At 40.3% G+C, this 25,804-nt stretch overlaps 1 protein-coding gene across 3 annotated transcripts in view; it reads right to left on the bottom strand.

Annotated features, from left to right (window-relative positions):
* Nucleotides 1-7,162: 7,162 nt before the first annotated feature.
* The window catches only part of HOMER2 (homer scaffold protein 2), a 57,535-nt gene continuing 38,893 nt past the window's right edge, over nt 7,163-25,804 (bottom strand). For all 3 annotated transcript variants that reach the window (XM_064456307.1, XM_064456310.1, XM_064456309.1), the window contains 7 exons: nt 23,875-24,006; nt 16,928-17,020; nt 15,470-15,609; nt 13,761-13,917; nt 11,441-11,551; nt 8,880-8,960; nt 7,163-7,459 (listed from right to left, as the gene is read on the bottom strand). In XM_064456307.1, the coding sequence (XP_064312377.1) occupies nt 7,271-7,459; nt 8,880-8,960; nt 11,441-11,551; nt 13,761-13,917; nt 15,470-15,609; nt 16,928-17,020; nt 23,875-24,006 (903 nt within the window). In that variant the 3' untranslated portion in view covers nt 7,163-7,270. The remainder of the gene's footprint in view (nt 7,460-8,879; nt 8,961-11,440; nt 11,552-13,760; nt 13,918-15,469; nt 15,610-16,927; nt 17,021-23,874; nt 24,007-25,804) is intronic.

Here is a 25,804-nt window from a genome sequence, read left to right as displayed (position 1 = left end):
CTCCTGCAGAGAAAATACCAGCTGTAGCTGCCAGCAGGGGCTGCCACATCAGCTACAGGAATCATGGGAGGGGTTTTGGTCCTGAACATCCCCCAGACAGGGTGACAAAAAGCCTTCTCCTAGCCATAGGCCTTTCTCAGCATGCAGCAAGTCCAAAATTTCACACCAAAATATTTCTAGATACTACTTTTCCAGTTTAGTATGTATGTATTGTGTATATATATGTATGTACCAGCCCCAATCCTGCACCCCTCTCTGAATGAGTATAGAGTGAAGCAAGACAAACATTTTAAAGATCCATCTCCTGAAAAAGGGTTTTTACGATTACCTAAGCCACTATACCGTATGTACAGATCAAAACCGCATTCTTATCAAAGGACAGCATTATCAAAGGGCAGTTCAGATTTGCAGCCACAGATGTTCATTTTCCAAAGCCAATGAAGACAGTGAGACAAGAGATTTTACTTAAACTATATATTTTTACATAAAACAACTTTATGTTACAATAAAATCAGATAAAAATCACAGTTATATAATAAGTTCATAAAGAAAAAAATCAAGTTTTCCTTTTTTGTATATATAAAACCCAGCATTTACTGCTACTAGGAGTCTAAATATTAACATTGATGGTCTATGGTCAATTTGAAAAAAAAAAAAAAAAGAAAAGAAAATAAAAAAAGAAGAAAGTACTTTTTCACAGCAGACAAAATGATGAGGTAAGAGATGTTTTTACAATGATCCAACTGTAGTAAACACTTCAGTTTTCATTAAACCAAATACTAAACATAAAACTAAATAAAAAGATACATTTAGAGCACTGCAGTGTTTTCCCACAGTTGTGTATCAACAAATTGTCAGTCATTCACTTAACTTGGAACAGTAAAAACAGGGTGTATGTTTACCTTTAGTACTAAAATCTCATAATAATCTAAATATTTTGGTATAGCAGACCACACTAAAACACTCTCAGAACTTTCAACTACAAGGGATATATTAATGTTAAAAATGATGTGCTTTGTCATTCAGGATGAGTTTTATAGAACAATATGTTCATGATCACTATTAAGCAATTAAATGAAAACATCTAAATGCTGCAAAATACTCTTTTATTGAGCGTAGCTCCCTTTCACATACCCAAGTTAATCAACATTCTGCAAACTTAGAAGCTTAGTTCACAAATCTTATATTATCAGTTTTTTTAGCTAGTATATGGCTAAAATAATTATTGCTGACCAGTGTTAAAAAAACCCCAACAAACCAAAACCAAAACTAAACAAAAATACAACAGCAGACAGCTCTTTCTCAAGTGCCTTCCCTGTTATGTGTCATTATTATTAGGTAACTAAACAACCAGAAAGGAAAAAGAAATCTATTTCAAAATGTGCATATAAAATTTTTGGAGGTATAGGCACCTTCATCTGAAGACTGTATGTTTAGGATATTCACTTAAAAAAAAGAAGAAAAGAAAAAAAGAGCTAAGAAAAAACACAGTAGAAAGTCAAAATGGTTAGACATCCAACATCCCCCAGGAATACAAGCAAAGCTCTCCTGGCCAGGACTAGCTCTGCCTGCAGCCTGCAGGAGAGCCCTCGTTTGGGAAGCACCTTCGTCACATTTATATTCACCTCCTAACTCCCTATTTCACTTCAGGTACTTTATGGTTTACCACAGAGAACAGTATTTAAGACACGCAAACTTCACGTAACTGTCAAGGTTATAGTCTAAAAATGAGCCTAAAGCAATGCCGAGCTCCCAGGGGTGCAGGACTTCAGGCACAGCATCCCCGGCCAGGCTGTGTTGGCCAGCCAGGGCTCTCCATCTGGAGGTGTGTCCGGATTAAAACATCTTGAGGCTATGTATTGCTTTCCTTGATACACAGGTGCTTGTTGAACATGATCCATGGAAATAAAAATTACCTTAGGGTAGCTCTGTGCCTTTCTGCCCCTAAATCATGCCCACAAACAGACCACGCCAGCCCAGCCTGGGAGCCCTCACTGCCTTGCAGCCCCCCCAAAAGCTGAACCCACCCTTCTGAAAGGTCTCTGGTACTGCTGAGCCTGTGTAGGACAGCAACAGCTTTTCCTGTTTTTGACTGACAGTGTCTGACCCTAAAGCAGTGCTGCTCAGCTATGTGTGGATATTTGCTTTTCATCCCTCACATTGTCATGTTTGTGATATGCTGAGGACTTTTTGATATTTACAGGCTTGACAAGCCCAGAACTGCCCAGACAAAGGTGGATGAGCTGACAGTTCAGTGCAGCCATCCTATACCTTTGGTTCATCCACATCTTGTGGGCAGAGCACATCTTTCACCAAAACTTCTGCTGAAATGATTATCAAAATCAGCTGCTGCTGTCCGAGTCCCTGTTCCCTTGGGATTCAGCATCAGTCACACACTAAACCGAGCGGGGCATCATTTCATCCTGATAGCGGTTTTTTCTTTGCTAATCCATAGGCTCAGGAAGACAGCGCTATATTCCTTACAAGCCACTGATGCTTTGAAGGGTTTTGCAGCGATAACTGTTTAAGAAGAGCCTAATGAAGAGCACAGTCTTGTAGCTGAGAAATTCCCACCACTACAAAGCAGTGGCAGTAACAGGGAATTTTCCTTCAATCATTCATGAAGCAGCCAAAGGTGACAAGAAATTAATAGGGGAGAAAATGAACGCTTGGGAAAAAAACAGTGCAACAGAAGAGTGCAGAAGCCTATGGACAATTTGTGCCCTGCTGAGATGGGGACATGCCCGCCAAGCCACCAAGCAATCACAGGACGAGCACAGGGCAAGGACCCTTAACACCATAAATACTTTTGCTGATGCTCTTGGAAAGCAACGGCAACGGCAGGGACAGCAGGAGGAACAGCAGAAACCCCTCTGCTCTCCTTAATTCATTGAGCAGCTTTAAAAAAATGTTCACCTTGAATTGCTCACATAAACATAAAATCAGGTGTTTATCTAGAAAAAAAGGCATTGTCTAAATAACATTTGTTTTCTGGGCACAGATGTACACTGTGTAAAACTATTTTTAAAAAGAGCATCTTTTAAACGCTAGGATATACAAAGTGAGAGGTGCCACTGAATTTCTTACAGAAAAGTTTTCTTCCAGTGAGCTCACTCTAGTAAAGGAGACACCAAATAGACATAGAAAAACACTGGAAAGTACTAATTTAGCTGAAAATGCACTTTTGGGCCAAAAAAACTCCTTGTGAGGTTGAGTCAAAATCAGCAAATAAAGATTCAGCCAATTAGGAAAAAAAGCAAAGGGTTAACCTGTTTTAATTTGGGGTGTGAAACAATGTGTCAGTTTTAAATTTTGAAATAATTTATTCCACAGATGAAGCTAAGGTTATTTTCCAAAATGTGAATGAATATAAAACGCTCCTTCCCCTTGAAAACAATTATCTTGATATATTTTTACGTCACTAAATATTTTTAGGTTTTGTGCTAATACAAAGTGGACCTGTTTATTTCTCATTTTGGCCATCAGAAAAAAAAAAACCACACCATTATTCAGCAGCTCTAACACCAACTCTAAGGAGCATCTCACTGGAAAGCCCAGAAAGCAGTAAGACACTTTCTAACCTGGTGTCACAAGAGGCCAGCACATATTTTGCTCCCAGAGCCACCAGCTTGGCAATGCCACCAGGGCTGGACAGGCAGGATGGGCAGCGTGGTGGGATCCATGGTGGTGCAGCCAGCACGTATCGGCATGGGAAGTGACAAGCACAAGACCTTTATTAACAAAAGACCATGTAACTGAGGTAGGATAGATCCTGCCATCAACCACTTAAAGGAAGAAACGTGTGCCCAGAAAGGGAACCCATGATTGCCCATGGTGAGATACAACCTTGTATAAAGACACCTCCACTCAGTCTCAATGGAAATGGAGCATGACCTAGTTCATTGCTGATGGGGAAACCGGGGTTTGCACAGCACTGAATTTTAATTTTAATAACAAAACCAAGCTCTGCAGACCCTCTCTTGGACAGGGATGAGGATTTCTTGGCCCTGGCAGTGTTTGGGGCCGTCTCTAAGCAGGCAGCCACTAACTGAGCGCAGCTCCTAGTATGGGCTGAATCCCCAATGTTCACAAAAGGAGGAACAAATGTATCCATGGGACAGCGTGGGCACATTGGTGGGGGAAGGCTCACCGCCCTGGTGCTCCTGCCAGGAGGGAGGAGGCATTTTGATGCCAGGACAAGTCCCTGAGGAGCAGCTTAGGGGCTGACAGTTTGGCATGCTGGGGTTATTGCTGGGCCACCACAGAGCATCAAGAAATAACCAGTGTGTGACACCGATGGCCCTCACTCAGTGGGCACATAGGGCTCCAGTCCTGGGGCAGGGATGGGGTCAGGCTGGAGGAAGGAGCCACAGCTGGCATCCAAACACTCCTCCTGAGAGCATGTGCCACCTCTTCCTAGCATGCTTTTGGCTTTTGAAGAGGAAAAATAAAATGAAAGAGAGGGGAAGTTTAAAAGAGATGGAGTTTGGGGGAGGTTTTTAAGTGGTTATACATAGAAGCTCTCAACTTACTACTGCTGGGAAGGAAAAGAGAGAAAGAAGGTAATTATAGCAAGACCTTGGATGCTTGAAGAATGGAGTTTCCCACATCATATAGCCATGTACAGGCATCCCTAACAGCTCAACATCAGAGCAATAGCAAATAAGGAAAACTGGGCATTTGGGGCAAGACTAGAAGAGCCAGATCAGGGATTACTCTAAGGACACCCCATTATTCCTCTGGTGGGCATGAAGCACCCAGAAATAACTACCCGTGTCAGAGCTGTGCACTGGTTTAATGTGCCAGTATTAAACTCCATCTGTTAAATCAATGCAATCCTATAGAAACACTTCTGCGGTTTAGGAGTGGCTTAATACATTCCTAATGAACTGGATCTGAGAAGGACCTGACTGAAGTGGGGAAAAAAAAGTCTGGATTAACCCCAATAAATTAATTTGTTTGCAGAGCCTTTTGCATCCCTCTACCCAGAACCACATTAAAAATCATATTTTGTATTAAAACCAAGAAGGAAGGCCTATGACTTGTCAATAGGAAAAAGATGGAGCAGGATCCTTGATGTGAAAGCAGTAAAACACTGTGACGAGGAGGGCCCTGACTACCTGTATTGCTTGTGGTTCTTTGTTGTGCTGTCCCCTAGTTCCCAGCTGATGCAGGAATCTGCTGCAGTTCAGGAACTCTAAAGCAGCATGGGAGGAGAGGAGAAGCAGGACAAGCTGCCTGTTAAATGATGGTTTCTATCTGACTTGCTATCAAATAAAAAGACTAAAAATGGAGATCACTTGTGCTCAACCACACATAGTTTCTGACGTCATTTTCAATTTTGAGAAGTCTGATCTAACCCCCACATTATGCAACTGTTGAATCTTCCATGCTGGCAAAGTCTAATTTTCACACGCCTACATGCTATGTACCTGATTTTTATTTTTATTTTTAAATATCAACAGCCTACAGGAATTTTTTTAAAGAGACTTAAATGGTCATAATGGTTATGAAAAGTCCCGGCTTCATATCCGTTGTAAAAGCAAAAATACACAAAGTCCGGTCTAAAAAACAGACAATGGAGGTAATGCTACAGTAACATATGAAATGAAAATTCAAGGGACAGTTGCAGACAGAACTTATCTCCAGCATGTAGATTATATATATCCGTGTGCAAAAATGTATTCAATGCGTGTTTCAGCTATAACCCACCTTTCTTTTAAAGGTCACTTTTATAATTGAGATGTGCTGAGAAAAGAAAGAAGTCCCTAAATAAAAAAAAAAGCATGGCCATTTTATATCAGTCACTGCTAGAATGCACTAATGTGGTGCTTAACAAAGCTCTCACCTGAATTAAGCAAATAATAATGTCACATAAAAATTCTTTCATGAATTAATTCAGATCCCATGTAAACAGAGTCTCAAACCAGGCAACAGAGGAAGAAGAGAAAGAAAGTGAAGGCAGTCCTAGCAGCAAGAGCAAAACTTGGGCTGAATTGTCCTCTCTGGCTCTTTTACATGCCTGCCTGTGATGAAGTGAACTTCCTTCTTGCTGGAGACCTTGCATTTCTTAAAATGTATTTAGAGCTGCTGAATACAGAGAATACAACAGCATTTCTGCCTTTTGTGTTGTGTTTTTTTTTTGGATAGTCTAAGTTGTTGACTAATTCCCACCCTACTGCCAAGGACACTTGAGGTGAGACTACAGAAATCATAGGAAAGGATTTTCATTTCATGTGATCGTGACCCTGCCAGCGTCCTGGACAGAAACTTGCTTCTGAGCAACACACATTTTGTAGTAACCTCCTACTGCTCTTCAGATCAATGCTTCCTTCTTCACTACTGTGGAAGTTTATCAACAGCAATCAAGTTGCACAGAGGTGCCTTGTGTACAAACCAGCTGCATATCGTTTTTTAAAATAAATATCTGGTCCCAAGACTTAGGTGGGCATTTTTCAGAGATGCACATAATGACTGAACTATATGGGTTCAAAATTGAAGGCCAAAGAGAGATGATCTTTCTAAGCAGGAGAAGCTGCCCTCACCTACTGGGTAAGACGCAGGACTTGAAGAGCTGAAATTAATTTCTGCACTGTTGCCTTTGCTCTGCATGGGTCCAGGCAAGCATGTGCAACCTGTATCGAAGGTTATCTGAAATCCACTGGATTTTGTTCTGCGGATCAGGCCTGACTGACATGGTCCCTAAAGATACTGGTATCTGTGTGAAGTGATTCACTTGACTGCAGCTCATCATAGGCACATTTTACCAGGCTGATTTACAGACTGCAGGAGCTCCAGTTAATCTTCTAACTGCTCCACCAAGGAATAAAAGTGGATGTTGCTAGGAGTGCTGATAGTCTGGACAAGAAAAAGACTTGTTTTCTGTTTCTATGGTTGCAACAGCCCTTAAGAAAGATATAAATTTCCCTGCAACAACTAACCGCATATTCATTTTAAGGTAGATCTAGTTCCAGATTCCTGAGACAGAACCTTTTACCTGTTCCCAACCCCAAGAAGCGAGAGCAGCAATATAGAAAGTTTCTAATCTCAACAGAATTCAGTGAGCAGCACGATTGGTTTGGAAAATAAACAAACAAAACCAACAAAACCCCCAAAAAACCCACAGCAAATTTTCAGCCTCTATATACAAAACCAATGCAAACAAGTGGAACATTCTAGTTATATTTTGTAAAACACATGTTTGGGATCAACAAAACATCAAACATCCAGACCCTAGATTACAAAAAAAAAAAAAAATATCTATTGCCAACTAGTTGTCAACTCCAAGTTTAGACAGTCCTTGTCGGAAATCATGTAATTCATCTATCTTCCCATCTAGTACATCTAAAAAATTCTTTAATTCAGTTTTAAGGTTGGTCTGCCTATGTTTGCTCTCTTCAACTTCTGTCCTTAGTGTTCTGACTTTCTCTTCAAGATCTTTGTTCTTTTTCTCAGCAGCCTTAAAGACAAAAGAGACAGTAAGATGAATCATAAAGAAGGGGTAATGGCATGCAATAGGGTAAAGCAACAAATGGCAGCTGGGCTGTAAAAGTTTGCTTTGACTTCTGCAAACTGATTAAGACAAGCACCAACAAGAGCAAGCAGCATGTGCTAGTCAGATTAAAAGGAAAGAAAGCCCACACAGGAAAGGACACAGATTAACTGGAAAAGACGCTTTGCATCAGATTTTGTCATTTGGTTGATATCTTAAAATTCAGCTGGATTTAAATCATGCACTGTGCATATATTTCTGTCATTGCTACAGCTACAGAATTAGACACTGTGCCACCAGTTACATACAGAATTATCTATGATGGTTTAACCTTCAAAAACAAGCTTAGAAAATACTGCCTGAGGAATAATATTGTTTTACTCAGCACTTTTGGATTTATTGGCATTTTTTAAAAGTTCCACATTTGTGAACACCCAGGGAAGGAATGGGGCAGCCACATAACACTTCTCTTGCTGCAGTTTGTTCTATTGTTTTTCCCTCTCATTAGCTCTTCTGTCTATTGTTCTCTATTTCATTTGTTTAAGCACACGCTTATTTCACCAAAACCTATAGACAACTAATTTTACCATACTGAATCAAATGAAATTAATATTTTAACTATTTTCAGCTTCTGCACTCCTCAGCAGCCTTCTAAATTACTTTACATAAGTGATGGCTTATTTGATTTATTAGATTTGATTTCATTGATGAGACTGCTTATATTTGTTGTTGTCCTTTCACGTGCTAATTCATTGCATTTACATAAGCCCCGACTTTACCAAGTGATGCCCAATGTCCAGCCTCTGGCTGGGGCAGGGCTGCCGCAGCCCATCCAGCTTTGGTGGAGTGAGCACCTGCCAGCAGAGGAGACACATGTGCAAAAACCAAGTCACAGTGAGCCATGCTATGCTGGAAATGAATGGCACAGCATGTAAATGCATCCTAAGGTGAACCTTTTTCCCTTGTGGTGTGCAGCTATGCTCATCTGCTTCTTTCCAAAAAGCCTTCCCTAGTGCCACTGCGGCAATTAGCCGCAGGTCTTGGAGTGCTGCTTGACACACGTGGCTGCGGTGCAGCTCCACAAGCCCAGAGCAGCAGAAACACAGGACACAGGATAGCCTGGAATCTGCAGGGGATAGATACAATGCGATCCCAGGCAAACTAATTTCTGCAGACAGCAAGGCAAAGAAATGGAGCTATTTAATTACTCCTGTGCTGGGATGGGCATGGTGCATTTTTGCACATAATTAGCATTTTTTGTTTTTACAACTCTTTTGCCTTCAAACACTGAAGTCTCAACAGAGAAATTGAGATTACTCAATACAGTAATGAGAAAGAAAGTAAATGTATCAACTGTTTTAAAATTACTTTCATTGCTAAACTGTACCTGTAATTGTGTAGATACAGATTCACATTCTGACATTAGCTGTGGTATAATTTCACCCTGTTTTCGGAGCTCTTCCAGTTCCTTTGAAAACATAATGGAAAAAAAAAGAATGCAAGCTTCAATTTAAAACATAATGAAAATTTGAGAATATGAAATTACTTTGCATATTTTATTGTATTCTGAACAGTATTTGGATGTAAAACAATCAAAATAGCATGTCTGCATTCCAAAACACATGCTAATTCACTACTAAAATACATTTTTGCACTATGTTTGTGACTGTACTTCTAAAACAATGTAATCTGATCTCTAGCGTGAATGCCATTAATTATATCAATGAAATCTTAACCTAAAACACATACCTATGCAAAAGATACATTCAATAAAAGAGAAATCTGAAGGGCTGTAATGCTACAAGCAATTTATAGATGGTAGCAAAGAGCAAATTAGATGTGAATTTTCCATGATATATAGCAGCAAAGAAAGGCCAATGGCATTACGAGCTGCATACACACAGGCATCATTACAGAGCACAGCTGTAATGGGCTCTACTCCACTGTACAGCTCTGAGAACTCCCCCCCCCGAAATTTGTATTCAGTTCCAGCATGATTATCCAAATTGAGAGGACTAGCTGAAAGGAGTTCATCAAAAGAGCAATGTGACTTAATAGGAGACCCTGTCTCTGATGGAAATGAAGAGAGCTGACTACATTAATACCACAAACGAACACCACCAATGTGGTCAGTAGGAAAGGACGCAAAGAAAGCCTGCATGTTTTACAGAAGATTGCCAGAGCATCTGAAAAGCACAACTGCAGGTCCAAGAGAAAGTCTGTGACTTGAAGAGAGTGCAAGAGCCTCCTCCAGAAACTGCCCATGTAGGTCTGAAGAGTAAGCAGGATTATATCCTCTCTGAGCTGTACTGACACAGGACAGCAAAACCAGTCCTATCTGAAAGGCGTATTTCTTGGCTGTGAAATATGATTTCTTCCCTTAAGGTGAACTTACAGCACAATGCGAGTGTAACAGAATCCGTAAGCCAAACTCTTCCACAGAACCAGACAATAACATTTTTTTCTCAAGTCCCCCTGATTCCCATGCATATAAGTCTGTATATACATAAATAATGCCTGGGGGCTCAGATCTCAAAATATATACGCATTATACTATATATACTTACTGTACATATATATACACACACTACTATACTGTATACTTACTTTATATAGTATAATAGAGCATGTGCATATATAGATATACATACTATATATGCTATATGGCACACGGTATATATAAAAATATAAACATTTCACTAGATAGCTCTGTCCTGACTCCCATGTCTTTACATTTCTCTCTCATTCCTACATGAGGAGGATATCAGCAGCTCGTCCTACATGATGACACCCATGAGCAGGCTTCATGAATTGCACACCATGAAAAGGTTACTTATGGGTGGTTTAGACCTAATCAAGAACCTGCTAATGTAAGCATACAATTTGAAAACAAGTTAGTATATTGTCAGTGTAAAAAAGATAGGCATGTAATATTCCCAAGCCAATCAATCTTCTGGTTCATTTAGTACCGTAAAAATTTGAATCTTGAGGAAAACACTAGAAGAGAATAAGGGTTATTACACATGCTATTACCACAGAAAGGATGGGAAGAAAGCATGACATTTTCTTTTGAAATATGGGGCTGAAAGACTTCTTATATTTATAACAGTGCATCAAAATCCATCTCCCTAAACTATTTCCTTGTGCCATCTTAAAACCCCTTAACAGCACTGCTTTTAAGAGCACCAGCAGAGATGCTGTAATGGCACATGGCAAAGTTTACTGCACCTGCTGACAGCTTTTTCTGTTCAGCCGGCACAGAGCATTTGGTCACTGTAATGAAGGAAAAAACCAAGGATCCCATTATTTTCCCCACTGCTCATGGGCTCCAAGCCATCAACATCATTCTCTGTAGAAAAATGAACACCCTTGTATGTCAAAAATGACAAACTGGGGTACTCGAAATGAATCTGAATTTCTCACTCTTGGCACTAGTCCTGAGATCAGAGGGAGACCATAAAATGGCAAAGCGGAAGACTATGAGCTATCCAGGTAAAGAAACAAGACTCTTTACACAAACATCAAGTTATTTTGTAAACTGTGTCTTTTAAATGATGCTCCTGATGTCTGTGGAAATTCAGGACATGGGGACTGGTAACCAAATCTGTTCTCAACATATGTCTGTCTGGCTTTGGATAACTTGTTTCACGACTCCAGCTCTTCTCTTAGGAGTAAAGTATTGTATACAAAAAATTATCATGTTTGTTAACCACTGCCAAATTAAACTGTGCTGTCACAGCACATAACACATCATGAAATTGAGACCGAGGAACTCTATCAAACTATTGCTAAAGTTGTACATGGAAAATCTAGAAATGGGTGACACCCTGAGACACTGGGCTTCTTCTGGCTGTAGGTGAGTCAGTCCATAAATCTACATCCCAAGTGTGAAGCAGATGTAGCTACTCAAACTCTAAAGCATGCCATTTCTGTGTTCAGGGCACTTACCAGCTCTTTGTCCTGAAGTTCTGTTTCCAGTTCCTGGAGACGTCTACTCAGCTGAGCATTTCTTTCCTTCTCTTTATTTATTTCATTGCACTGTTCCTCCAGTTCTTCAATCTTTAAGAAATGTCAGACATTAGGTGAAATTTTTCAAATTTCTGGAAATTTGGGGCAGACCATGGCTGATGTAGATGGACATTACTCCACTGAGCAGGGGGAAGCATGGAAAATTTGTCATGGATCTGTTTCCTAGATCATAGTGTTTCATTCACTGCAACAAAATTATCACATCTTTCCTTAAAAAAAAGCCAATTTACACATCCACTAGGAAGCCCTGGGACTACGTTTATTCTCTCTTGCACAGTATCTCGTATAATTACTCAAGAATGCGCAAAACACTGAGCTGCTAAAGTGGGGTTGGGGATAAAATCCGCACTTCATTTCTATGAAACAACATAAGACTATAACAGTGGTGTCTCCTAATACAGCAAGGAGAAGAAACCTCTCCAGTGCTCCCAGCTTTGCCTCCTCATGGGTTGCTTACTGGTCTAGCTGCAGTATGAGGGACACACCATCAAAACTTTGGGGGGAGAACCAGTCCAGAACAGCAGACACCGCTTTGTTCTCTTGCCCAGGGACGTGCCTTGCTCTCTCCATACTTCCTGCTGTCAGCTCTGGACTTAGCTCCCAGGAGATGCACTTCCCACAGTGCTGACAGGCCAGCTCATTAAAGTATGTACTTTAATTCTCAGCTTCATGTTGCTTTGGGATTACAACTTCCCTCATTTGAAGGTAGAGCAATATGCAAAAAATTCTGACCCAATTAATAAAGGAGAAGGAACTTCCCAGGGTGCTGCAGTGGTGCAGTGTGAGTGTTGAGCAAGGAACCTACTTGGGGGAAAAGCTCCGAAAACCTCTCTGCACAGAATAAGACAGCACATTATACAGACATCATTACTGCACAGTCTGGCTAGCCACCCATACGATGACTTTGCAGCTGTAGTAAGGCAGTGTTTTGATAATCTCATATCTATGCTGCAGCTACTGACATGTGGCATGTTTCATCAGTTAATGTTAATGAGAACAACTTTCTCTGCAACACTATAGAAAAGGAAGAAACAACACTGTAAATACCATACTGCTCCAGTCTCTCGCTTCTCCCCTATCCAAGAGACTGGATGTGGGAACACAAATCATGTAACAACTCTGGTTTGATCTCTGAATTATCACCATGCACACCTAAAATACATGCAAACAGACAGTATCTGCCTGGGAAAAAGGTTGCTCCGCATGGAATTTCAGCGCCGACAGGCAACCCAGGCCACCTCCAATGCTGAAATACTCTCTGCAGCCTACTGCCATACAAAAAGATACGAAATTCCTTCCCTCTTTGAAAGTAAACACTAAACAACAAAAAATCCTCACTACACTGGATACAATCTCATCTCTACACCAAATGTCCCATCTAAGCAAGCAGGGAAAGGGTCCAGATTTTTCAAAGACATTTAAGATGAATAGAGTGAAATTATCCCTGTGAGCAGTGCACATGGAAACCAAGCTTCCCCATGCTCAGGTTTGTGCCAACCCTGTGTGGGGCTGTTACAGATGGCACTGTATTATTTGAGGGACAGTACCAATGAATACTCAAACTGAGGCTTTAAAAATTTAAACTTCTCAGTTGTTTCCTGCTGTAGCCACCGCTCACCCTCAGTCTTACACTACTGAGAAACATTGTGCTCTGTAACGGAGGGGAAAAAGCTTTTGACAATGCCTTTTGGCAGGTTTCTGGATGAGATGTGCTCAGCGCTAGCACTGGAGGACCCGGCTCACAGCCCACAGTGCTGAGGACGTAACTCATGTCCTCATTCCCCTGCCTGCCATTGGTATTTGCTTCTAATACTGAGTGGTTCCAGCCTGGTTTCCTGTGGGTAACCAGGCCATAACCTTGCCTTCTGCTCATTCATCTGGCAATATTTAAGTGAGCTTTGAAAGGGGTACGCAATAGTAATCCCACTTTTAAAACCTTTCTGTTTTATCATCCCGGCCACCAACCCCTGCTGACAACAAGTCTCCCAAATCAAGAGGCAGGGAGCTTCACATGATGTGGCAGCACAAGTCCTCCTGCTGACCCCCAGCCCTTTGAACTTCCCTGCCTGCTGTGTGCAGAGGGAAGCAGCTGCCTTAACCCCCCCATCCACTTCCCTTTCAAAGACAAAATCTGTCTCCTCACACACACAAAGATAAAGCAGCAGAAATCCAAGAGAAAGAGCAATGGCAGCAGCAGCTAACTGGAAGAGTCAGCTCTCTGATGGGTATGCTCTGCTACCTTGCTCCTGAGCTGGTCGTTTTCCTCCTTGCAGGCTGAGAACTGCTTTTTCCAGTGCTCAATGCTGGCCGCGGACTCCTGCAGTGCCGTGGTCAGCCTGGCGTTGCTCTCCCGCAGCGTCTGCAGCTCCGTTTCCCACTTCTTCACATTGGATGAACTGAGAAAACCAGGGTGTCATTAGCTGGCTTCACCTTATAATCCTGCATATCACTACTCTACCTGTCTGCAAACTCATCCACCCATGGTGGGTGTTTACCAATGATCTGTTGTTATAAGATCAAGCATACTCAGACATATGTACTTGCCCCTAGCCATTGCCTGCCTAAGGAGAACATAAACCTTAAGTTGATTCTCTCTGCCAAAACAAATGGATCTATCCACTCCAGCAATGGTGACCTGTGCTTCTGGAACAAAGGTCCTGCTTTCAAAGCAGGCGGTAGGGTTAAACTGTCAGCTGGGATCGCCACCATTTGCAAAAGCGTTTTACTCCAGCGCCATGCATGGTCTGTGCTCACCTCCAGAGTGGCATGGCTGCACCTCGCTGAGCACCTGCTGCAGTGGAGGCCTGGGGACATGGTACCCGTGCAACAAAATGGCTCTACACGTTTGCAGTGGTACAGTAATTCAGAACAGAAGATGTCAGGGGGTTCACACTACTTATATTTGATTTTTTTTTTTTAATGCTCAGCCTTAAATATAGAAGTGTTACGTAATGCTGAAGAATTAAACTACTCATTCCCCAAAGCTTCAAGCTGCAGCGTAGTGCATGAGTTTAGAGAGTGAATGGAAAGGAGGCTTTGAAATTCTCTACATGCTAGCTGCTACTTGCCTGTGGAGGTGTCTTCAGCAGGAGGAACTAGCAAACGTTATGATCTGAAATAGGTTACGCCACTGAAATGTCAATAGAGAGAATCTACTTCAAATATAATATGTGCAACCTCAGAATTGCTCACTGAGTAATGCTGGTTATGGTACTGCTGCCTTACTTTTTAAATAGCTTTTTAAGAGTAGCCTGATGCTGTTATATTTTCTTTCCATTCACAGATATATTCATATGCAAGAGGCAGACAAGGCAAGATCCCAGCAGAGAATTATGGTATTTTAATGTTGTAACTTTGCATATTCCAATGCCTGTATTTTCACTAAAGCTGCAAATTACTCTTCTCAGTATTTTCAAATAATTTATCAAAGAAAATAGCAAAAAAATGTAACTTCAAGGGGCATTGTCCACAGCTTTAGAAACATCCCGCTAAGACTTCTAAGCAGCCTGGTAAAATTATATTTCTCACTTAAATTTTTTAAGGTTGAGTTCATTCCCTTTTATAATTTTAAATATCCATACCTATTTTCATCAAAGTAAATGTAGTGAACTCAAAGAGTAAGAAGAGACTGGCTTCATATCTTATCAGAAGCAATTGCTTGCCCCATGGATTTATTGTTATTTCTGTGGCTCTAAAACGTCACAAACGAAGGTGGTTGTAAGAGTTGGCATCAGCGGAACAAAAGAGATCTTATTTCATCAGGAACTGGTTCAGGAAAAAACTAAGTGGTAAATATCTCTAGGAGGTACTTGCTAAAATCTGCTCACTCATCCATTCTGCTGTATCATTTTAAATTAATGCAATTACATTAGAATAATTTATCTTATTAGCTATCAGATAATTACAGCATACTATTACAATGTAATTTAGGTATTAAACAAACTTCACCTTTGGGCTAGAGCAATTTTTAATTTATCATTCTCAGACTTGAGATGTGCCTCAGCAGGACCCCCATGTGATGCTTTCTCGTCATCTGTTCCATTCACACTAGATGCTCGAGTGGAAGATGGTGTTTCACGTCCAGATTCCTGCAGCACAATACACAAATGAACACTGGGCTTCTCCTGCATCTCCTGCAATACCACCACACCAATGTCTTTTAATCTTGATCCTACACCACCCTGCTGAGACCTAGGCTGTGTATGCTCTCATGGCGGAACAGTGGAAATAAATACATGCCCTTTACACCTTGGCTGCAAAGCTGGTCTATTTAAATATAATTATAAAATTACAGTGATATACAAAGTGTTCAGAAAATTTTTTTAATTGTTTCAACTGACAAGGCTTGTGTTTTCTAAAGGTTGTTTGGGGGTTTTTTTAGGATAATGAAACAATGCAGTGCACCTGGAAGCACAGGAAGTCCAAACCAAAAATAAATTAAAAAAAAGAAGATACTGCTCCTCCCAAGTAGCAGTATTCATAGACTGCTTGGTGCTGATCACCAAAGACTAAAGTGAATACAGGCCATGACCAAAGTCTTCAAAAAATGAGTATCCAAAGTCAGCCTCTCAGATCAATACTTGTGGCCTTGGGAGCTAGTTGCAAGACTAACAACATCCAGCAACTTTTTTCTGATCGTGCATCTGAATTTCTCTCTGATCAAAATTCATCTAACTTTCCTCCAAACATTAGCCTAGGCCAAGGACACCTGCTGAACAGGGTTCATTCTCACCTAATGCAATGTGTATGAAATTACCATAAAATATAGAGAGATACTGGGACAACACTCAGTTTCCTCAAGCTGTAAGAAACCCAGATCTCCCTGGACATGGAGGCACTTGGCTATATCAAGGTGTGCTGTCTAGAGAAGTGTACTGTACAAATATCCAACACAAGCTTCTTCCAGCCACTCACTAAAGCACTGCCTCTGTTCCCACACCACGGCTTTCAATCCATCACAGCCAGGCAATGAAACACTATGGCCACAAAGTCAGTCTCGCCACTGCCAAACCAAACTCCTAAAAAAGTATATTAGACAGATGGCAAAAAGAAATATCTTGATGAATCTCACTTACTGTCTGCTGAAGCACTACACTGACTTACTTTCCAGTGACCCAAAGTATCTGTAACAGCACAAATCAAAGGATGTGTAGCTTTCCCTGTTACTGCAAAAGTACTGCAAAACAGCACAAGGATTGCTGAAAAAAATTAGATATAAACAAGGCAAAGAGCATGGATGGATGAAAAATATTCCTCTGACAATGTTAATGTCCAGCAGCTGACAATTACCTTCAGCAATCTTCATTTTATATACTTTAAGCTTGCTGCCAGAAGCTGGTACACTCTATTAGAAAATTTAAATTATTTATCCTATGTGCACACAGGTATCAAAGCTAAATTACAAACCTGGGAATGATTGCTTGAGGTCTCAATTTTCTCTTGAGATCTGTCTCTTGCTAGTTTGGCAGCTTCTTTTACTTCCTGGAATTTCTCTGCAAACTGGAAAAAGCATGGAAGATATTTATTAGAATGATTTATCATCTATGAAACTGTTCAGATTACTATATTTATATGGTTCATATATCTCCAAAAGTGAACAACTAATTTTGATAATTTGAAATTTTTGGCAAGAAAAAAAAAAACATTTTAGTTCTTTGGCAGGGAGGTTCTTTCAAAAGGAACAGGGGTGTTTCCAAAGAGGGATGTCTCTGTAGCTCTGGCCAACCACAGTAAAAAACATGGAGAAAAAAAGAAGCTATTAGCGTCTTCTGGTTTGATTTGGTTTTGTTCATTTCCTCCCCCTCCTCTGTTTCACTCAATGTTGACGGTCTATTAAAAGTTAAAAGTACAAAACACATGTTTGGGTTAAAAAAAACCTCAAACAAACCAGTCTTCTATTCCTAAGTGCAAGTCAATTAAATTAAAGGATGCAAATGAGCTCATGAGATATCTGCAGGGTGCGAGCAAGGGATTATCAAGACATAGAAAAAAGTAGAAAAAGGTAGATCTGAATGCACGATGGGTCCATATGCATCTTTCCTGGTCTAATTTTCTTTTTACTGGCAAAAATAAAGGTAGAAGACTTCAGGGAAAGGCTTGAATGCTTCCTGTAAGAGGGTTATATCAAACTGGGAAAGGCAGGGGAAAGGAAAGATAAAGATGAAAAGTAATGATCCCAATCTCTGCAAGTTGCTGTAGGACACCTGCTCCAAAGACAGTCTGGCACTTTTGAAATACAAGTATTATCAAAGCCAGTCAGGGGCACAGGGCTTTAAACACTTTAAACAGTGCTTAAAGTTTTAAAGGGAGGATTGCAAAGCTGAAAGAAAAGGCATAAATTTTTAAATGAAGAACCTGTATAAGAATAAGTAACTTTGTGCTCCTGCTAAAGCAGATTGGTCTTGCTTGCCTGTGTTTTAAGAAACTTGAAATGCTAGAAAGAAGAGACACATTAAAAGTGCATATAAATAAACCTATTTTATTTCACAGTTTGGGAATAAAGGGACTGCCATTATATCCTCAGATTATTCAGAACACAACAAAATTGTAAATAAAAGCATGAACACACATCACACTTTACAGTCAAAGAATGGGAAGAATCATTATCCATTTACTAATCTTACCTTCTAACTTTTAGATTTATAGCAGGTACTTAGCATGCTCTCACTCAGTAAAATAATGGAACTATAAAGATTGATAAAACAAATCTCCAACTGGTCTAAGAGAAAACTGGATTTATATGTGGAGGCACCTGTGTTTTGTATGACACACACAAATGGAAATTTCCAAACAAACACACATACATAATTTGTAAATCCTACGGATGAGCCCATTCTGAAAGCCAAGTGAAATTTTGGCTGTAGACTATGATCTGTGATGATGCTTATGAATGAAGATCGAGCTCTCAAATCCAGTTGTTTTCTATACAACAGCTGAAACTGCATATGCAAAGTACATGCTCTTGGATGGCAGTGGTTGCTATGTGATGGCATGTGCAGCCACTACACGCACAAATGACTTGATTACCTTTGTAGTACTATGAAGTTCATTAGGAACAACTACATTACATTTTTGCCTTAAGTGATTTAACTCCAACTTTACACAAAATGTATCTCCTGCTGTGACAAAACAGCTATAACAAACTGATTATTTCTAAAATATTGTATCAACAGTAAGGTCTACACTAGGGTTTCTTGCAAATAGTAAAGGGTTGTTTTTGAATCCCTCTTTTACAATAAACCTTTATGGGCAAGTATGAAAAATTTATGAGGGTTCTTCATGGACTATATGAAATATGAAAAGAAAAAGAATTGGAAGCTATCTATCACATTTTATTTTTGCAACTATCTTCATAAAGCACACAGGAGACTGCTGTGAAAAATTATGTGAGCTGAAAAGAAGATGACATTGTTCCACATTTTCATAATAAAAAATTGTATATGACTAAGCAAAGCTAATCTTCAATATAAAACCGACAATAATCTCATTGCACAATAGATTTGAGCCATGCCTCTAGTTTACCAACACATGTATTTAACTCATTTGCTTTTAGAAACAAGCATAAGTGAATTTTTCATCATCTTTGTGACAGATCTTTGGCTTTAAGAGTCAAAATATTACCCATCATTCTTTACATTTGCAACAATGATAAGACGGCTGTAACAGAAATGGTGGTGAAAGACTGTCTCTGGGTTTTGTTTACCCCACACACTTTGAAACAGTCAGTCCTTAAAGAATTCTGCTGCTGCTTCTTTTCCATTCTTAGCTAATTAATACCTGCTAGATTTTACTAACAGTCTATTTTTGAAAGCTACCGAGGATCACTTGGCTTGTTATGAAATTAAAGCCTTTCACTTGATTACTCTTCTGAGTGAGGCAACACGGTGGTGACAGCCCAAACTTGTGTAGCATTACCAACGCTAATTGCTACAGCGGCAGACCTGGTGTTTCTGAAGCTACCCAGATCCTGAGGCCATCTCTGTGAGTGACAGCATGGCCACAGTGTCTGATCACCAGCAGAAATTAGAGATATGGTTTCTCTCCAGTAACTGATTTCTTCTGTCTCAGATATAAACAACTGACAAATAATTGATAGTACAAAATCATGTGCCACCTCCAAGATCTAAATTGACTTTGAGCTATCAAACCATTGCAACAACAGGGAGTGCTTTTTAAATGTGAAATTACTGGGTAAAAAGTTACATAATCTTCTGTTTAGTAAATGAAAACTTGGTAAGTGTAGTCTTGAGGGGCAATGCATGTATAAATACCTAAAACCAACTAAAAAAAATCATGTTCCTTCTCTCTCCATCTTTACTTTCTTCATCTTCCCTTTCCTCCATCCTTGTCCTCAGGCAGGCAAAGTTCCCCAAAATTAGCAAAAACAAGACTCGTGTGGGAAAAATGCCAACTAAACACCACTCTAATAATCCATCAGGGATTATACAATGTGCCTTCCCATGCCCCAGGAACCTGTGAGACTAAGCTGCAATATGGAGAACATTTGCTGTTACCAACGCTTGTGAAGCCTTTTAGACTAAGGCTGCTGCAGCTCATGAGCATTGTTTAATTACAAGTCTTGGCCAGTGAAATTTAACGGCGACTCAAGGATGCTACTGTGCAGTGCACAAATTATATAAAGGCTGTTCAAATCTGCAGCCAGCTTCTCACCTGGAGAAAAAGATATATATTTAAATAGACCTTCTTAACATTTTATAAATTAAAAAGCATTATTTTCTATGTGTAAATTTTAAGCTCCTGATCTGGCATAATATTTTATTGCTGCTACTGACAAATTCTGCCAGTGTCAGACAGATGAAACAGCTGCTCCCACCCAAAGCAGTCTCATAAATATTTCATTACCCTCTTGGTTTGCAGAAGGCTGGGCGATGGGACGTTCCCATGGGGGAGCGCTGCTGTGCTGTGACCCACAAGGCATGTGTCACTTTGCCTGTGGTTTTCTCTGGATGAGTCTTCAGTACTGGGAAGATCGGCAGCAAACAAAACTATTTACTCCAGTAAGTGGCCAGTAATTAGCTCTAGCACAGCCAGTGCACTGCCAGCACCGAAGCTGGTTGGACTGGGAGGCTGCGCTGCGTGCTGGGGGCAGGGCCAGGCTCTGCTCTGAGCTTTCTCCCCTGCAACATAGCACCTGGCAAATACTGCACACATAATGTGCATGCATGCATAGAAATGAAGCCCAGTGCTCCCCAGATGCTGGCTGCAGTGGCGTTATGATGTGTACAGGCTGGGTTTACTGAGTTTCTCACCTGTATAAATCTTTGTCCCTATGCCCTTGACTACCTACAGCTCCTCAGATAGTACGTCTGTGTTGAAGCATCCTGAATGATGGGGTTTTTTTACCTAACCACTTCATGCGCAAAACACATGACTACCTTTACAGGACCAGCCCTGCCTTTTCATCACACCCAGGAACACCATTAATTCTCACCTATTTTGATTTGGCTGTAGCAATGTATGAATATGTCTTGAGACCTTTTTGAGACACAGGGTGAGATGGGGGGAAAGGAGGGTCAGCGAGTCCTGCAAGAGGTGAAAAAGACCCTGAGAGCAGGACATCAACTTTAAGCCCTGGGATTCTCCCAATCAATGTGAATGGTAATTAGGTTACTAGGTCACTGAATGCAGTTTTCATTAATGGCTCATGTTTAATTTGAACTGCTTTTCCCTATAGGTATGGATTAATGCTTAAGTATCTCAAGAGAAGAAAGGCATTAGAAAGAGGCAATATCTTTTATTAGGTCAACCAATATACTTAAAAATGCACACATTTTTAGGTGTGCTAATCTCTTCTCATGTCTCATTATTAATTGTTTTCAGCAGACATTCTTCAGCTTTATTTATTTATTTATTTAAAACCAGAGCTGTTGATGTCTGGTTTTGGGGAGTTTTACTGCATCCTTCCAATTCTTGACTAAGAGCTTCAATTATTTCCAGTAAAAATGGCAAGCTTTAATTTATATCTTTTATAAGAGTATAATGATATCAACAAAAAAATGAAACTTGATTTTAGTATTCCAAATACACTTATACATCTGTAATCTCTCCATCATCTCTGATCTTTCATACTAATGGTTCAATAATTAAACTGAAGAGCACGGATGATAAAGGATATCTTTGTCCTGTTGCTTTGCATGGTGGTAATAAACCAGGTTTTCTGACGTTTTCCAGATAGATAACTGTCAGATTTTTATTTTTTTTTAAATAGATCATCTTAAGCCATTTAAGAAGTGCTCCCCTTAAGCTCCCCTTCAATATACTGACCAGAAAAGGTCTTTCTGCTGATTTGGAAAGTTTTTCCTGCAAGTAGAAGGCTGTGTTATCAGCAGTGGACTCTTCAGCAGATCCTGCAGTGTAAACAGTGCAAACTGATCTGGAGAGAAACACAGCTGGTGCTGGGGCCTCTGTGCCCACATGACGTTTTTCAGACTGGCTCTAGTCGGGCCACTTGAACATTAAAGGGCTGCTTTCTGACACCAGCATTATATTTATTAATTTAATGTAATTTAAATTAATTAATTACATTTAATTTAATACCAGCATTAAATTTATACGTGTTTGGACAGTTTTGGAGAATATGATAAAATCTTTCTGATTAGGGTGCAAGGACCTCCAAAGGTACCTTGTGCCCTGTTATACCAGCACTGAGGTACCATGTTGCCACCTGTCATGTTGCAGAGGCATGACTTCAGTAATTACTTTTATTACTTATTATTACTTTCTATTACTTATTGTATTATTTTATATATTACTTATTTTATTAGATTAGCAATTACTACCCAAAGGTGCTAATTCTTTCATTTGGTGTCCAAAGGTTGCACTGTATCATGCTTATCTGCTACTCACAACAAACTATTCTCCTAGGTCCACTTTAATCCTCCCATATTCCCATACCACTTATTTAGCTATTATGAACACCTTTTTGCCACAGGAGTGGAAAATATGCATAGGTGAAGTGACCAGTCCTCTTTACTTGATTAAGCATCATAAAACATAACCAGGCACCTTTACGGCCATCCGAAGACCAAAAATAATTTCATGTGAAAAGTAAAAATACACTTTACCTTTAAGAAACATTTGCAAAAAATGCAGTTCTCTGGAAATTGCAATAACTCAGTAAGACAGACTTAGTGAACTAAATTCCTATAACAATTCAGTTAATGGAAAGGTCTCCTCCTTCTACCGTAATAGCCTGCTTTTGCTATTTTAGATGCTACAAGAAACATCTTGCTCTCCTGATTCTTTTCAACAACACGAGAACCCGTGGGCCATGCCCAAGGACACAATGTTGAGTTAACTGACAAAACCCAGTGCCAAGTAGCCATGTTTCAAGTGTCAACTATGTATTAGATAAGTAGGGTTTTTTTTTACTGCACAAACATACATCTCAGCTGCTTGATAAGCACTAGATTAGACTTGGTGGTCTCACCAATGACAGAGGATGTATTTTAAACCATTGGCAATTCATTACAAGAGGCAGCTCTAGACTTTACAAGCCCGCTGCTCTAGCCAGTCTCTGGTCCAGGGAAGTGTTGCAGTAATACCAGACCCATGTTTGGGGTGCAGCTCCAAGACACAGCTCTGCCAGCAAACTTGGCATCAGACCTCCCTGGCTACTCCTCCCCCATCTCTGCCACAACTCACTGTCACCTTCCCAGGTCTGTGATAAAATTGCTTTGGGTCAGGGCTGCAAATCACACCACTGAGCTGAAATGCCAAAAAATGCAGTATTATTTTAACCCAGACCAGTTTATCAAGCCTCCTGAGAGCACAGCCCCACCAATAGTGGTATCTGCAAAACCAGGGCGCCAGCCAGCCCCAGGGGCTGGCAAGTCTACCTTGGTTGGCTACCAATAGCAGCAAGTCATCAGAACGCACATTTCTGAGGCTGGAATAACAACTCCTTTCCTTCAGCAACATCAGGCAGCCCTAATGCTGACAATTCCAGCATATCAGTGGTTCCCTTTGCATTTGGTGCCACTTTCAACTGAAATGAGCACACAGGGCAGGGAGATGCCAAAAAAAAATATACTTCAGAGTTCAGGTTGTTTCTGTAAACACAAATGCTTTCAGCCACACTGGGCAAAACACTGTCAAGATCACCTCTCTAGTACCATCACCAGTGGTCAGATTTAATCTATAGTTTTGACCATATAGTTTGCTATGCTGCTTCTGTATATACAGACACTGGGTAATTATAGCAGATGGGCAACTTGCACAGATGGACAGGACCTGCAGAAGTATACAGCTCAGAAGAGGTCAGATGGGTATGTGCAATTCTTCATTAATAAGAAACAAGACAGCCTTTGCAGAAATTCAGTGAGCTCCGGTACCTTCGTCAGCTGCTGCTCGGAGGGAAAGCCCAACCCAAACACAGTATTTGCTCTGCTGTCCGCCCACTGGCCAAACTTCTGCGATGTTTTAGTGAAGGTCATGTTAGGTGTGATTGTGCTGTTTATGATCACCTGTTTAAAAACAGATCAAAAAAGAATTAAAAAGTAGAAGCCACATTGGAAATGCATACCCTAGTAATGATAGCAACAATCCAAAGCAATTAGCAGTCTAAATTGGGAAACTGCTGTATTCAGAAGATTTTTTCCCCCAAAACAAAACAGTTTCTATCTTGTCTTACTACATGCAAGAATTTTGATGTTTTGTCTTCTTTTTCCAAAGTACAGTCACAGTCCTGCAGTTAAACACTGCTACAGGAACGTCACTGAACTCAATGCAACAGCAGGGACAGGAACTATAAAATAACCCTGGCAGAAATGCTGATGCAAAATCCTCTTTTTTCAGTGTTACAAAGGAACATGGCTACTCCCACCACCCTGCCAGTCACCTGGGGTGGCCCAAGGCCTCCAAGCAGAGTGTCCACCAGCAATGCCTGCCCTCAGACTGGAAGAGCAAAGAGATATTTCTGCATTTGGCCTCGGGCCTCCACAAGTAGGATGCCTGAGATGTCAGAAATTACAAAAGAAAAGAAAAGAAAAGAAAACAACAACAACAAAACAAGACAAGGAGAAACTGGTAGCTTAGTAATGAGTTTCGCTTGGGAGGATGGTGAAGTGCATCACCCACAATGCACACGCAGTATCAAATATGGGACCTCAAGACAGATATGCTGCCACTATACACAAGTTAATGAATACCTTCTTCACCACCAGCAACCCTGAAAGCAGCAGTGGCTCTTGTAATTAAAGAAATAGCCAACACAAGGAAGGCTGTTGGGATGAAGTCTCTATGGACTTGGTGTAACAAGCATAAAAAGTAATCTTGCAAAAAGGAACGAGATATATGCCAGTTCATTACCAAAAATCTTAACTTTATTTTCAAGATACACATTATATGAGTCCAGAGACTCCTTTCCCTGGAAATTAATTCATGTACAATGTTCTTTCTGCCAACAGAATAGGAGCTTTCTTTAGTAATGTGTACCATAATTTCCAAAATGCAAATTATGAAGTAATTAAGCCAAATCTGTGGGACAGTTTAATTAACATGATCAGGAAGTATCCTGGCAACATCATTTACTATGTGTTCCAAGCAGCTTTTTTCCTAAGCTATCATTTACATTTAGCAAAAAGTGTGAATTAAATTTACCAGAGAAAAATCATTACTGCCTCCGTCCCCTCCCTAACTTCTGACCTCTGTGCCGATGCTTTTATTTGTTTTCTTAGAAATTGCTCAGCTTCAGTGGTTCCCTCTTTTTGCATCACCACTTTCAAATAAACATACGATTTTCTGCCATTTCCTACCACTGAAAGTTTCACCAAAAGGATCAAAAGAGATGAGGCCCAGGTGGCTGATACTCCTGAAATTGTTTTTTGCATGGGAATAATCAGAGAAGAAAGTGGGAGAGGTGATCCTGCAACCAGAGCTGACCAACACATACCATACCGGCATCAGCTTTCAGGGTCAAAACATCTTTTTGAATGGCCGGTTGACAGGCAGAGATATAAGCAAAGCTGTCCAGATGTACTCTCTTCCAGCTAAGTCACAAAGAAACGCAGCCAATATAAAAACCTAAGTGCAATTTCAAAGATTTTAATGGAAAGAAAATAAAAGATTTTATGTAGGGTTTTGACATTGCAAAGGGAGTATGACAATACGAGGATTGCATGATACAGAGAGTCACAAGAACAAGAGCAAAAGCTACCACCAACCCAGAAAAATCAGGATGCTTTCCAGAAACTTTAAGGAAAGTGCTATATGTATATTTCTTCTTTAAAAATCTTACATCAGACAGATGAACTACTTACAAAT

Source organism: Phalacrocorax carbo, chromosome 7 (assembly GCF_963921805.1).
Source record: "Phalacrocorax carbo chromosome 7, bPhaCar2.1, whole genome shotgun sequence".
Lineage (NCBI taxonomy): Eukaryota > Metazoa > Chordata > Aves > Suliformes > Phalacrocoracidae > Phalacrocorax > Phalacrocorax carbo.
This window is presented reverse-complemented; position numbering and strand designations above follow the sequence as displayed.